Source organism: Saccopteryx leptura, chromosome 7, assembly GCF_036850995.1.
Source record: "Saccopteryx leptura isolate mSacLep1 chromosome 7, mSacLep1_pri_phased_curated, whole genome shotgun sequence".
Classification (NCBI taxonomy): domain Eukaryota; kingdom Metazoa; phylum Chordata; class Mammalia; order Chiroptera; family Emballonuridae; genus Saccopteryx; species Saccopteryx leptura.
Window position 1 is genome coordinate 47,750,033 of NC_089509.1, and position 16,070 is coordinate 47,766,102.

Genomic DNA, 16,070 nt, shown 5'->3' on the forward strand with positions numbered 1-16,070 from the left:
ACCGAAGAAAACAAAAGTTTATAGTCATTGCGAACTAATTTTGTTATTCTTAGAAGAAAATAAAATGATTTTCTTTTTTCTTTATTGCTGTGACTCATATAATTGCTTACCAGATTTTGGAAATGAGAACTTCATCACGCTCAGGGTGAGTGAGCATTACTTGCCTTGTATGTTCTCTCCATTCTAGTTCTGAAAACATGAACTATACTCGATATTGGGAAATGACACATGGGTTTTATTTTTGTAGGCCATAAAGGATGACTGCTGAAGAGGTGGTGAAGAACAGCTACTAACCATGTGCAAAGGACCCACATTTGGGAAAGGATCACGTGACCAGGAAAGACGATAGCATGAGTATTTGGTAGAAAATAGCAATAATGCTCCAATTGACTTTGGGTGAACATTGCTAATATTTTTCACTTTCCCATCAGCACGTAAATGTATGCAAGTCTCTCACAAGCAATAATGATGAAAAAGTTTAAATCTTCTTTGGCTTTATGTTCAACTGAATTGAAAACCATACCAGAAGCCTCCTTTACCCTAAGGCATGGCATTCTGATGTAGGGACTATTAAATTGCAGAGAAAAATATTCACTTCTCTTAAAACTTTTCTCATTTTCTGCAGTTGTTGATGGTATATACTACTCATCCTTTAGAAAACCATATCTTAATTTTGTGTTGCTTCAATGCCTTATACTCAAAATATTTATATTAGCTATAAGTTCTATATTTTAATAGCATACGGTATGAAATCTCAAACTTCTGGTATAAACTTTTTACATTTCTTATCTACAATGCATGGGAATGCATGTTGTCCTAAAATTTCCTGACTTTCAGACCTTTCTAATCTGCCTTGAGACTCATGACTCCAATCAGCGGATCTGTTCTGTGAGACCCCTGTGGTTCCTGTTAGCAGATAGGAGCCACCTTCATACTCAGCAAGTATTAGACAAGGTTTTAAAATGAAGAAGCCAAGGAGCCAGAAGCATGGACTATGAAAAAGGCAGAGTCCTAAGAGACCTTGAAAATCATTTAACCAATCTCTTACTTTCCAGGAGAGGAAACACAGGCCCTATGAGATAAGGTTGTTCAATGTCACCCAACTAACTTAAGGTTTTATGGGTACTAAAACTTAGGAATTTCAACTCCAGGCTGATGTTTACATGTCATGTGCATATTCTGTAAATGACCCTAAAATATTATGAGTAGTAAACTGTTCAATGACAATCAAAGTGCTACAATTATCAATTGTTTTTAAATGAAATACATGCACCATAGTTTGAGTTTCAGGTACCATCACATGTTAAATTTTATGCTATTTGAAACATGTATTTTAAAACTTTGAAGTAGAAATAACACTTCTTTATTTAAAAAATTACTGGAAATCATAGGTGAATAAACCGGATATTTATTGACACCTTAAAAACAGTCTAGCCTGGCCCTGGCCGGTTGGCTCAGCGGTAGAGCGTCGGCCTGGCGTGCGGGAGACCCAGGTTCGATTCCCGGCCAGGGCACATGGGAGAAGCGCCCATTTGCTTCTCCACCCCCCCCCCCCCTCTCTGTCTCTCTCTTCCCCTCCCGCAGCCAAGGCTCTATTGGAGCAAAGATGGCCCGGGCGCTGGGGATGGCTCCTTGGCCTCTGCCCCAGGCGCTAGAGTGGCTCTGGTCACGGCAGAGCGACGCCCCGGAGGGGCAGAGCATCGCCCCCTGGTGGGCAGAGTGTTGCCCCTGGTGGGAGTGCCGGGTGGATCCCGGTCGGGCGCATGTGGGAGTCTGTCTGACTGTCTCTCCCCATTTCCAGCTTCAGAAAAATACAAAAAATACAAAAAAAACAAAAAAAAACAAAACAAAAAAAACAGTCTAGCCTGACCAGGCAGTGGCGCAGTGAATAGAGTGTCAGACTGGGATGAGGAGGACCCAGGTTCGAGACCTCGAGGTCACCAGCTTGAGTGTGGGTGCATCTGGTTTGAGCAAAAGCTCACCAGCTTGGACCCAAGTTCGCTGGCTTGAGCAAAGGGTTACTCAGTCTGCTGAAGGCCCACGGTCGAGGCACATATGAGAAAGCAATCAATGAACAACTAAGGTGTCGCAACAAAAAACTGATGATTGATGCTTCTCATCTCTTTCTGTTCCTATCTGTCTGTCCCTATCTATCCCTCTCACTGACTCTCTGTCTCTGTAAAAAAAAAAAACAACAACCAAAAAACAAACAAACAAAAAACAACTAGTCTACATGTGTTTCAGTAGTACATTTAGGTATTTTATGCATTTGGTTTCTTGCATAGTTTCCAACATGTTTTAGAAAAGAGCAATACTTTAAGTGGACTCAGTTGGAGTTTTAAGAAGTATTTTAAGAAACTATAATCTTCCTTTGTCCTCTTCCATTCCCAAGAACTCTGATTGGTTAATATTCACCCTTGCTTAATTAAGTCTTATCAAGATTTAAAGCTAGTGTTAGACTGAATTTAATTGATCCATCAAAACCACAGAAGAATTTTCTTTTCACCCCCTCCAACACTTTGCTTCTCCTTAGTCATAGGAAATCACTTTCTGTGAAGCAGAACACCTGTGAAACTGGACAAGCTTGGCTTAAATGGTCAGTTGGGGCTTTGTCTCAATGACGTGGCTCCTCTGCCAAAAGAGGCTGCTCGTCTACTGGGAGAACAGGAAAGTTCTGGACCCTGCATTCATACTTAGTTCAGAAACACTGAAAATGTCACAGCCACTGACAGTTTACTCTTCCATTTGGGGCTAGGGGAGGTGAAGGTAGGCATTTTTTCTTTATTCTCGAACAACATCCAGCTTCTGCTCCTTGCTAGATTCTATGTGAACCTGGACATCTCCAATGATACAGGTGATCTTGTAGATGTTAACAACTGGTCTGGACTTAGCCACCATTCTTGTCATGAGGTAATTTTTGAGCATAGTGTAATGTCCATGGAGGGAAAGCTGAGGAAATAAGCTTTAGGCCACCTGGTGCTGCTTGTTAATAATATCTTGCCTTTTATGGCACTTCATATTTTTTGAAGGCTTTCCTTTATATACCTATATCACTTATTAACAAAAGTTGGGTAAGTGGTGTGGGAGGCAGAATTCTAAGATAGCTTCCCGGATTTCTGCCTACTGCTGTATATACCCTGGAAAATCCCCTCATCTCATGTGTGGATGAGATAGTCACCCCTGTGATTACAGTTAAGACTTCATCTTAGTCGACTCAGGAGGGAGAGAGATTCTCCTGCTGGCCTTGAAAAAGCAATAGCTGTGCTGAGAAAGAGTCATGTGGTAAGGGAGGCCATAGGAGCTCAGAGTGATCCCAGCGGACAGCAAGTAAGGAAACAGGAATCCCACTCTACAGCTGCAAGGAGATGACAGCCAACAACCTGGGAGAGCCTGGAAGTGATTCTTCCCAAGTACGTCCAGATGATAACGTCCTCCGGCTGATGCCTGATTTCAGCCTTCTGAGACCCTGAGCTGAAGGCTGAAGACACTGCCCAGAACTCTGAGCTACACAACATGTGCAATAATACATGGGTGTTGTTTTAAACCACTAAGTTTATGGTAATTTGTTATGCGGCAATAGAAAACTAATAAAAGCAAACGCAGATATATTCTAATCATTTCACCAATAGGAAACTGGTTCAGAAAGATGAACTGATTTGCTCAATTTTATTTTAAAAATGAGTGACAGGACTGAAATTGATATCTTAGACCCTCATTTATACTCCTGCATTTTATCCACAGCACTCCACACTAATGAGTATTACTGGTGGATTTTTTTTTTACTCCGGCACATAAATAAGATGAATAATTGAAAGCATGATATATTGTTTTCTTCTATACTGTTCATCTCAGAGGAGAGCAATTATTTTATTAATTCTCACATCAGTTCTTTAGTATAATAAAAATATTAATCAAAATCATATTAAGTATTAAGTTGACAATATTTTAAAAGAATCTTGAACCAAATGTCAATCTTCATCACTACAAAAACAATATTCTGAATAGTCAAGATCAGGAAATGTGATAGGTAATTCTACCCACTTTTTGTATTGTTTCTTTGTTGAATTATTTTTGAAAAACACTACAAAATTCCTTATTTTGAGACATGGCAAATCTAAGCCTTTGTGCACCATCATTGTTCCCCAAGCCTGCAAAACAACAGAGAGAGAGAGAAAAATAAATAAATGCACATTAAATTAAAAATTCCTTTTGGCCAAAGTAAGAATAAACTCATAGCAATTTACTCACCTGGCCACATCTTTTGCAGATAATCTCACCATTTGTTTGATAGTCTGCAAACTTCTTCTGCAGGGCTTTGTTTTCTCTCACAATGTAGAGTTCCCTAAGATTATCAAGGAGTGAGAAACATCCCTGAGAATTGAGTTGATCAACATGCAGCCCCCTGGGTGTGTGCCGTTGAACCTGACACTCGTGCTCAGCCAGTCGCCCCTTCCACTCCCACCTCTCAAGGGGCATGTTGCCTTTTGTGGTTTCTTTCAAGTCTGTTAATGATTTTAACTTGATTGAAGTTGTTCAAAGATTTGAGATTATGAGCACACACACACTGATATGCCTTGGGTCAAAATGGCTTTGAGCCTTACACTTCTCCCTCCCTCTCCAGTACAGTAAATTTGAAAAATAGACATTTGAAATAGAGATAGAATATGAGAAAGTTAAAAGAGGAAAAGCTCTGAAAAATAATAACTTTAATTTGTACTATTTTGGAAGAACATTTAAAGTACAACCTGCTTCACCTTGTACAGAAAAAAAACCCAAATTGAGTCCTCCTGGACTTACTTGAATTCTGGTGTCATATTGACATGGTGCATTTTCTCGATTACGTTAATATTATCTCCATAACAGGCAAGCACACTGCAGTTTTTGCAAAGAAAATGTATTAAAGATGGGTTTTCCTTACAATGCTTTGCAATACTTTTCTTGATTTTCATTTTCTTTTCCAATAAACTTTGCATCTGTAATTCTAAAATCTGCATTGAGAAAAGAATTTTCATTTTTTCACTGAAGTAAGTATCCTTGAATTCAAAAACCTTTGATAGTTATGAAAATATACCCTTGTCCTATGGTCTAGAAATAAAAATAATGATGAAATGGCCCACAAAGAATTTCGTATACAAACCTTCATGTAATCATAAAAATGTGGAACCCTCAAAAACAGCCCATTATATTCTTTAAAAGTTCTATTGAAAGTCCTTAGCAAAATCTCTCCCTCTACCCACCTCATTAGTTTTAAATGTCTCATAAAATAATTCTAAACTTTCTTCCATACAAATCTCTTTAAAGAGACACTGTTATTATATTAACCATAGTCTTATCTATGATAAGCTCTGCAGTTTCTTTCATTGTTCCTCATGTTATAATTTCTAGACCTTTGTTAACTTAGCCAATCTCCTTAACAAAATCTCTTTTCACGTTTGTGACAGAAACTACCAGTTTCCCATCCAGTATCTGTTGTTTATAGGAACAGCACTATAATTTTATTCTGGGTGGAAATATACTACCTAAATGACTATATTTCCAAGCCAGTGGTCAATGAGACATAAGAAAATGTTAAGTGGTATTTGCAGGAAGGCTCCTTGTGTACCAGAGAGTTGGAATGTGTACTTTTGTCTCTGCCATCTTCTTTTTCCTGCCTACCTAATATGAGCATGTAGCAGCTAAAATTCTAAAAGTCATCCTTGGCCTTAAGAATAAAAGCCAAACACTTAAAAGGCAGAGAAGGAAGAGATGTCATGGAGTCCTCATGACATCATGGAGCTATCCTATGACTCTAGATTACCCCTTACACCATGTATTCCAATTCCAGTGACTAGAGATGAAACTTATTTCATCACAGAAACCATCTAGTTTATGAAAGACACAAAACTTGAAGTAGAGGCTCATCAGTTTTCATACCTACACAACTTCACAGTAGAAAAACCTAGTTCTTAAGTAATTTACCTCTACACTGAACCTCTTTTAAATGATAAATTTATATTATACTATGGAGGAAACCATTGTGTTCCTTAAGACCTAAAGGATATTTTTTGTCTATGTTTTTTGTTTTTATAAGTGAGAGGAAGAGAGATAGTGAGACAGACTCCTACATGCACCCCAACCAGGATCTACCCAGCCATCCCCCTCTGGGGATATTCAATCAACTGAGCCATTTTTAGCACCTGAGGTTGATGCTGGGACCCACATCCTCAATGCCCAGGAGCCAATGCTCGAACTAATCGAGCCACTGGCAGAGGAAGGGGAGAGTGAGGGGAGGAGAAGCTGGTCACTTTTCCTGAGTGTCTTGTCCATGATTGAACCTGGGACATCCATACACTGGGCTGATGCTCTATCCACTGATAACAACTGGCCAGGGTGGGACATTTTCAATCAAAGTAAATCATCAATGTTGATGAACAAAGGTACATAACCCATCGCTTTGGCTCTTGTCTCTCTGTTTTAGGCCTTGACTCAGGCCGCCATATTTAGCACAGAAAGAAAGATGAAGCCTTCCAAGCAAACCTACAAGCTATAGAATAGTTTAATCAGTCAGAAACAGAATTATAATTATATAATAATAAAAAAATTATATGTAAATTATAACAATATAATAAATTGAAGTAGTCTGTTTTCTAAAAGTTTAATTAGGTTGTTTTGTAATGTATTTATGGTTCAGTGAGCTGATTAAAAGATGATTTGACATAGGATCACATATATGTGGGCAATTTAGACACATCTATGAGTGTGACAAAAATAAATAAAAATAAAACCAAGGTCAATGTATAGATATGTAACTAGGACACCAGAAACTAAAAGAGTAGTTCTAAAATATTAAAGCAAATAAAATAATTAGGGGGAAAAATAAAAATAAATTATAATAAATATACAGCAGGGACAGCTCCAATCAAAGTCCAAATAAAATGTAATAATGTAGGCCCTGGCCGGTTCGCTGAGTAGTAGAGCATTGGCCTGGCATGTGGAAGTCTCAGGTTCGATTCCTGGCCAGGGCACACAAGAGACACGCCCATCTGCTTCTCCACCCTTCCCCTTCTCCTTTCTCTCTCTCTCTCTCTACCTCTCCCACAGCCAAAGCTCCATTGGAACAAGTTGGCCCGGGCGCTGAGGATGGTTTCATGGCCTCCATCTCAGGTGCTAGAATGGTTCCAGTTGCAACAGAGGAATACCCCAGATGTATAGAGCATCAGCCCCTAGTGGGCATGCCGGGTGGATCCTGGACAGGCGCATGTGGAAGTCTGTCTCACTGCCTCCCAGCTTCTCACTTCAGAAAAAAAAAAGTAATAATGTAGCAAAATCTGTTGGGAAAAAGTTGAAGATTCCATTTTTAGAAGTTCTGGTAATGTATCAAATATGGAAAATAAACCTCACTTATATGTCAAGTCTCAATAATTGTTTACAGTTATCCAACACTAAGTAAATGAGAAGGATTCTCAAATCAGAAGGAGTACTGTGACCTACTAGCAATATCTGCTGGGGGCTTTGAACAGAGTAGTGGTGACTTGTGCCTCACATCACTGGCATCCCTGCTGTCAGTGTCCACCTGGAGTAGTTTTAGGAGATTGTGTCACTTAGCCCAAAGAGAACTAAAACGGTAGTCCATTCTAGGGCCCCTAAAGGGAACTGTGATTATCTGGAATAAATGGACTCAAACTTGAGATTTTTCTAGAGTTTACTTAATACAACTAGTCTTGAAACATCAATTTTTGAGAACATCCATTTGATTTCATACATTTGGGACATTAAATGTAAGTCAATGACATTCTAGTGGCATTATTTGCCCACAAATGTTTGAATTGACACTACAATGTGTTTGGTTTGCCTTATATTTCAAAGGGTTTTAAAATATAAGTTTGCATAGAAACCTGGCCAGGAAACCTTGGAGTTGGTTATAGCAATGCATCCCTTTCGTGAAACTCTATTTAGGATAGAGCCGATTCCAATGTTAAGAAACTAACATTCACACCCATATGCAAGGGTGTGAATTTTCTTCTAAATGGATTGTTTGCTATTATAGTACTTACAGTCTTTAATTCAGTGGTATGGGGGATTTCCTGAAATATTGTAGAAATACTTTCTTCACTGCATTACTCTCACCACTCAAATAACTCTGTTTGTAAACTGAGATGCAGCTAGATGACATAATATGTATTTCTTTCCATTCAGACCTAGTTTAATGTCACTCCCTCTAAGGGGCCTTTCCCAAATTTTCAGCCTAAAGTCCCCATCAAGTGACTTTTCCCACATCACCTTATTCTAATTCGTCAGCACTATCACTATATGATATATTTCTGGCTAATTTTTGTATAATGTTTCTATTCAAATCCTCAAATCTCGCCATGTACACACTAGAATATAAACTTCATGCTACAGGGGTCTGCATTTGTTGTTTGTCTAGCTGCTCTCTGTTCCTAGAATATTTCCTGGCACATAGGAGGCATTTTTTAAATATTTATGGAGTGAAAAAAAATGTGTCTGTACAAGCAAACCGGACCAAACCAAAATTACTAGGTTGGTTTGAATGGGTGAGTCTTTCTGGATTACAGGCACCTTAAAATTATATTATCAAAGTTTTTGGCTGGTTCCACTGAAATGGCTCCCTGACAGCCTCTTCCCAGGATGGATCTTGATTCTTTGTATGTGAAATTGGACTAAAGCACAGCCCATCAAACTAGAATTTACACTTCAGTATGAAATCTGTCTGGAGACTCAGCCACAAAGATATCAATGACAACCACAGGCAGCCATTTTAAATTGAAAACCAAATTCAGAGAGGGTCAAAAACAATACCTTACGCTCATACTCCTCGTGTGTCATATTTTGAACATGGTTTATTGCTTTATACATCATTTTCTCTCGGAAGTCATTAACTATCTCACGTTCCACAACTCCTGAGCCATGGCTGGCAACCAGGACGTAGGTGCTCTCATCAGCTCTGGCTCGACCACGGGCCTGAGGACACAGAGAGGTCATGTAAATGAAGGGCTCTGCCTTTCTGTGAACTCTCTCATTTTTTGTCCTGGAATAATACTCATTGCTCATTGTCCTAGCCTTCAAATGACCTCTTTAGTCTCAGTAGTTAGTTATTATTCATTATTTTAAAGCCACTATTTGCAATTCAAAATGCACTTTAATGCAAAAACAATGTCCTTGAGTGATGATGGGTAGTTCCCCACACCAGCCCTCAAAGGTCTCAATAACACAATACCATCCTGCCCAGACTTTTTCCTCCCCAAGGTCCCTCTCTCAAACCCAGGAACCATCATTAGTGATTTGGACTAGGGGAACCCTACTCCCTGCACATCCCCCACTGCCCACCCGGTAGGAGGGATGAATTGGGAGAAGGGACATCCCTGAGCTTGACACCAGGGCTGTGGAGTGCACAGCTCTGTTCTTGTCATCCTATATTGGATTTTGAGCACATTTTCCCATGAAAACATGCTCAACGTGGTGATAAACTTGTTTAGTCTTTTATTCAGTGATATTGATATTTAGTTATATATTGAATAATAGAAAATTGTGTGGCCTGTCCCAGGAACCTAATTATCAACTATAATATTTTCCTCATGAAAAATCATTCTGAGTCCCTGACTGGTTGGTTCAGTGGTAGAGCACTGGCCCGGCATATGGAAGTCCTGGGTTCCATTCCTGGTTGGGGCACACAGAAGTGACCATCTGTTTCTCCACCCCTCCCCTTACCTTACCCTTCTTTCTCTCTCACTTTCTCTCTCTCTCTCTCTTTCTCTCTGTCTCTCATCCCCTCCTGTAGCCATGGCTCAAATGAGCAAGTTTGCCCCAGGTGCTGAGGATGACTCCATGGCCTGCCTCAGGCACTAAATTAGCTCAGTTGCTGAGCTAGAGAGCAACGCCCCAGATGGGCAGAACATCACCCCCTAGTGGGCTTCCCAGGTGGATCCCAGTTATGGCGCAGGTGGGAGTCTGTCTCTCTGCCTCCCTGCTTCTTACTTGATGATAAAAAAAAGAGAGAAAAAATCATTCTGAGTAATAAGCAACAAATTAACTCCTGATATACAATTACTTCCTATTTGGTGGCTGTCTGGTTATTTTGGTCTGCCATGACTTGCCTTCCATTCAAGAGTGCAATTTAAAGTATAAAAAAAAACCTTTCATTAATTTTATAGGAATAATATTAAGCAAGCTCCAAAGCTTACTCAACAAAAGATAACAATTATATTATTAACATAGTGTGGGTAAAAGATAAAGTAAAATTTAGTGAAAACTGGGACATTTTCTTATTTTTTTGGTATGTATAATGTCTGCCTCCCACCCATCACCAGTTTATTATGAAAAATGTTAAACATATAGAAGTCGAAAGAATAAGGGAGGAAGGCCCTGGCTGGTTGGCTCAGTGGTAGAGCGTCGGCCTGGCGTGCGGAAGTCCCAGGTTCGATTCCAAGCCAGGGCACACAGGAGAGGCGCCCATCTGCTTCTCCACTCCTCCCCCTCTCCTTCCTCTCTGTCTCTCTCTTCCCCTCCCGCAGCCGAGGCTCCATTGGAGCAAAAGATGGCCCGGGTGCTGGGGATGGCTCCTTGGCCTCTGCCTCAGGCCCTAGAGTGGCTCTGGTCGCGACAGAGCGACGCCCCGGATGGGCAGAGCATCGCCCCCTGGTGGGCGTGCCAGGCCGGATGGATCCCGGTCCGGCGCATGCGAGAGTCTGTCTGACTGCCTCCCTGTTTCCAGCTTCAGGAAAAAAAAAAAAGAATAAGGGAGGAAAATGCAGAAACAGCAGGGCTCCCTAAGGTTTGGTATGTTACATTGTTAGACTTTTGTGGGATACTGGCTTTAGATTCCTGGTCCAGCTGGGGTAAACTGGGGGTTCACCAACATCCTGGGTGTAAGGAGGCTTATTTTGACTCTTCCAGATGGGGCCAGGGTCTTGTTCTTAAAAAAGTCTTAGATTACAGAAATAACAACCAAATAAGAGTTCTTGTTTAAAAATAGAATGGGTATCTGGTCATCACCTGAATTTAAAAACAATACAGAAGGGAGCACCGTACAGCTCTTCAAGATTTCTCTCTTTTTGTTTCGTTGAGGTAAAATTGACATATGTTACTTTTAGGCGTGCAATATAATGAGTCAATATTTGTATACATTGTGAAATGATTTTTCTTTTCACAGGAAAACAACTATATTTTGAAACTATGTGTGTGTGCTATTTTACTAAAATAAAACAATTAAAATAACACAGAAATTAAAAAATTAATATATTGGAGGTATTTACCATACCTGGACCATGGCTATTTCATTAGTAACTAAACCATAACGAATAATGGTATTGCATTCTTTAATATCCAGGCCTTCTTCTGCCACTGTGGTAGCAATAAGCAGATTTATTTTTCCTGTGCGAAATTTACTAATGACTTCTTTTTGTTCATTCTGTAGAAACATTTAAATAAATTAAATTTTGTGATGCTAAACACATTAAAATCATCTAATTAGGAGAAGAAATAATAAATTGCAACTGGTCAGTGTAAATCAAAGGATTAGATCGTACACAAATTCCATGCCATCTGTTTTTGTCATGGAACAAAGACATGATGGTGAGACATTTGATTTCCAATCTGGGATTATCACACAACAACAAAAATATTTCCATCTTCCAGACTGGAGGTGGGAAGACCATCATTGATGCCAAGGAAATAATTTGATGGGCAACTTAGGAGGAAGAAAAGAAGAGATCAGAAACTCAAATGGGCTTGCTTTTCACTACCTGAACTTCAAAATCTCTAATATTCAAAGAATAATATCCAGTGACACTTCTAAAAATTGACGAGTTTTGAGTTCTTGAGAAATGCACAGTGTTCATGTTCGGCCGCTTTAAGGGTCATTCAAGTCAGAAACATGGATGGAATACAGGAGAAACTAACAACACTGGCTGCCTGCAGGGGAGGGAGCTAGGAGGCGAGAGGTCAGCGGTGGGCCCTGGACTTCATTAATTTTGAAAGAGGTAAATATATTACCTGTCCAAAGGGGTGCTACAAATAAAAGTGAAAGAGTAAGTTATAAAAAAATAACTAAAACAATTTCACTGACATGAAAAACATCTGCAGTCTGAAAGTTAACATAGGTAAAGAAATTAAATATGTTCTCTAGCCCTCGCCTCAGGGAAATGGGTGAGGACAAGCCTAGTTCTCTACGGCCAGCATTTTATTTTCATCATCACTCTCATTGAAGCCGTTGGTTCAGTTGGGTTCAGTGCACATGCACACTATCTTTTGCCCCCATACTTTAAACAAAAATAAACATGTCAGACCAACTGCGTGTTCTCTCATCTCCTTCCTCTCCTCTCAGAGGCAGCACTTGCCTTTATTTGACTCTTAGCTGCTGCAGAATCCTGGAGGAAGCCCCCTTCCTGTCTTCTCTGATAATTCTCCCTCATGCCCTCAAGTCGACTGATAAAAACTTACATGTGCTTGGATTTTGGAAGAAGCTGCCTGTGCCTTTATTCAAAGGAGTAACTTTAATAAGAATTTCAGACACAGTGATAAACCCCCAAACAACATCGAGTTATCCGACTCCCAGTGAGTCCACCTCAGTTCACCAGGTAAGAATGTGGGGAAGAAGGAACAGGGTGTGTTTTATATTGGCACCTGGCCTGTCAGTCCAAAATAAATAAGTAGCAAAAAGTAGCTTGAAAACATACTCTCCATTTGTACCTCAGCTCTTTCCAAAGAGGAGCTGAGGCCATCTACAATCAAAGTCATAAAACTAATATAATAAAAACTTAAAAACAGGACCAAAGTGAAAGAATATAGATGTATTATTTGGACAGATTAACACACAGGCTGTGAGACTAAACTTCAATTTTTCCTGTGAGATTCCTACAATTTAAGGCAAAAAGAGAAACATATTAAGTAAACTAGCTCTCATTATAAGGGAAGAAGCAAACTCCTTACCCATGAAATACAATGCTATCTCCAGCATAACTTTGAGAGACAAACTCGAACATTAGTACATGTAGGACAGTACAGATACTGAGAGTTACAGTGGACAATTTCAAGAACTATTTCTTTTCAGCAAATACTAAAACAAATTAATTTACTCCACTAGACCAAATGGATGACCATATCAGAACTGAAGTGTCCTGTTGTCCAGCAACACTCAGGATCAATGTGAATTCAGAACATTTTACTCTAACAAGCCATGTGCTTGTAATGTTTACAAGTGCCGTTTTTCTCTTCCAAGTTTTTTTTTTTACAGTTCACAATAAATAGCATAATGTAATGAAAACAAAACAAAACAAAAAAATCTTATAAAGAAAAAGAAAATCTCTCAATAATCCCAATTCTCTAACATACCAAATGTCTTCATTTTATCAAGTTCCCTTACGGATCTGATCCTATGCAAACATATTTTACATAGTTCTAATTATAATGCACATATTTTTTAGGAGATTGGATTTTTCCACTTGATAAATATATTGTAACCACTTTTATATTTTGTTTCTAAATTTAGATGTCAATCATTTTTGCAAAGGAAACTCACTTTAAAATGTTCCTTCAAGTACGTATGTGAAAAAAAACTGACTCTTAGAACAATGCTTAGCCTATCAAATGCCAATGATTAGATTTCTATTAAACTCACATTTTACTTCAAGAACAAGTACTTCATTCCATAAAATTATTTGTGGGGAGGTGAGAGAATTGATGAAAAAAGACTAAAACTAATTTGCTAATTATTACAAATAATGGATAATTATTTAATATTATTATAATATTAGCATTATATTATATTTGTAATAATAACATTATTATTGCAAATAATGAGTAATAATAGCATTAGAGTATTAATAGCATTAGAGTAATAATAGCATTAGAATAGCAATCCAAGAAGATGTTTATACCTGGGTCATGGGCTTGAACTCACTGCTGTGCCCAGCTCCAATCAGATGGTGGGCTTTGACTCCTACTTCTCCAAATTTCTCATTTTCAATAATCCACTGGGAAAGGGCATATGCACTCTGCCGTGTTTTTGTGAAAATTATTCCTCTTGCTGTCCCTGCAGTCCTCGTATATTGTTCCATTATGGTATTTCTTAATTTGGTTAACTTTTCATTTTCATAGTCTGGGTCTTCAGCCAGTTTTTTCAACATTTTCTTGTTATCTTTAAAAATAATTAATTTGAATTAGCAAAATATATGAATAATTACAGTGAAAGATTTTATGTAATGATGCACTGAGATGCAGTTCAACTATCGTTCATCTTTTATCTTTACCTAATGATAATTCTACTTAATAAATACATTTATTGCAGTCGTCCTGACAAAAATCCAGATGACTAAGTGATTGCTTGTGATCATATAATTCATAACTAATCTTGCCGTATCAGTTAGAAATAGCCCTAATATGTGTGAGTTTTCTCAAAATCAAATATTATTTTAAGAAGGCCTTTTGGAGAGCTCTTGAAAAGCAGCAGTTTACACCGAAAAGGTAAATGATTGTCATCATGCAATTAATGTCATACTGATTCTTACCTAAAAATAAATACATGAGAAATTCATCTGTCCCATCCACTTTCGAAGGTCTCTTTTTATCATTTTTATCTTCGTTATCACCAACAACATTGTCACCACTCTCATCATTGTCATCTAGGACTGCAAACTTTTTTTCTTTTTCATCATTATAGAAAGTTTCAAGGTGATTATATGCATCAATCCTTCGGATTGTGTCATTAATTTGCAAGGCCTCATTGTACTTCCTCAAGTGTTCTGCACAAAGACGGTCTTTGCGATCTCCTTCTCTTGCAGCTATGAAAGAATATATTATGTCAAGTAAAATAGTGATCAAACACATCCCATTAATACTGTGCTGTGGACCTGAATATGTTTACAATACTGACTTTAAAATGGATTTCATTTTGTTTCAGAAAGGAGCAAGCAAGACTCAAAATGTATGTAAACTTGAAGAGGAAGAGTTTTCCAACTCCTAGACTTGCTCCTTGAGTTCTGCATAAGCAAGAACACATATCTGATTCCTGCTGAGTCAGAAGGATGGCATGAAAAACATATTACTTGAGTCTGCAATTGGAGACAGAACTGTTCATATTTATCTTAATATTTTAAATATACAATAAGACTGGAGATAAAGAGAAATGCATAAATTGGTTCCTCTTTCTTCGGACAAAGAATTAGAACACGTCAATCCTTGTTTTACTTAGACAACAGAAATTCCATTTGCTTTTTAGTTTGTTTGGGAATATTTGACAGTCATCTGAAATGCTGGCATAAACATGGAATAAACTAAGTGCTAGTTCAAAACCCCAATTACCTCTTTTTTCCATTGTAATAGCCCATTGTTCATAATGTTGAGTTCCAAAATCTGACATTGGATTCATTTGGCAAAAAGTTTGAATCTTTGTCATTATTTCCAGAAGTCTGTCTTTAAATGGGTCCTAAAAATAAGTTATACACTTATTCTTACATGTTCATATTGTAAAAAGAATAACATTATCTTTTTGAAAACAACTTCCTTGTTAAAATAAATTTGATTTAAAATCTCTGTCTAGGCAAAGTAATAAGTTAATCTCTGATCACTTCTTGTAAATTAATGTTTTATCAGTTTTTTTTTAAATATAACAATGTTAATTGAGGCTCTATTTGTGAAAGTAATTAACAAAATGATTAGAAAATCTGAAAAACAATGACTATTGGTAAAGATATGTCTCAATTAAGAATGATCTTTGTCCAATAAGTTTGAAATCTGATGTAAGGTTTGTCTTTTAAGAGTCTCTAACCTCAAGTTATCCACACCAACACCATGTACCAGATGCCACTTCTGGAATTCCCAGTTTAAAACCTTTACAAAAAAAAAATTAATGGATGATAACTCTGGATGCTAATACTAATTTTAAAACATATTGAAGCAATGCCATAATTATTTAGAAAGCCTGCAATCTAATTTAAGAAACATTCCTCTTTGAAGAACTGGTTTTTGCATTATACCAAAATTAAAAGTAAAGAATGTTTTGAGAAAAACTAGAAGCAGAAGTGTATACTGTATCATTTCATTAATATAAAGTTCAAAATCAGTCAAAACTCATG

The 16,070-nt window shown here is 38.0% G+C and overlaps 1 protein-coding gene across 1 annotated transcript in view; it reads right to left on the reverse strand.

Moving 5' to 3' along the window:
• Nucleotides 1-1,875: 1,875 nt before the first annotated feature.
• Nucleotides 1,876-16,070, reverse strand: part of IFIH1 (interferon induced with helicase C domain 1) — a 57,784-nt gene continuing 43,589 nt past the window's right edge. Inside the window, exons 9-16 of the mRNA XM_066345647.1 lie at nt 15,298-15,421; nt 14,505-14,777; nt 13,875-14,134; nt 11,258-11,407; nt 8,800-8,961; nt 4,798-4,988; nt 4,249-4,342; nt 1,876-4,148 (exon numbers count right to left, since the gene is read on the reverse strand). Of these exons, the coding sequence (XP_066201744.1) occupies nt 3,969-4,148; nt 4,249-4,342; nt 4,798-4,988; nt 8,800-8,961; nt 11,258-11,407; nt 13,875-14,134; nt 14,505-14,777; nt 15,298-15,421 (1,434 nt within the window). The 3' untranslated portion in view covers nt 1,876-3,968. The remainder of the gene's footprint in view (nt 4,149-4,248; nt 4,343-4,797; nt 4,989-8,799; nt 8,962-11,257; nt 11,408-13,874; nt 14,135-14,504; nt 14,778-15,297; nt 15,422-16,070) is intronic.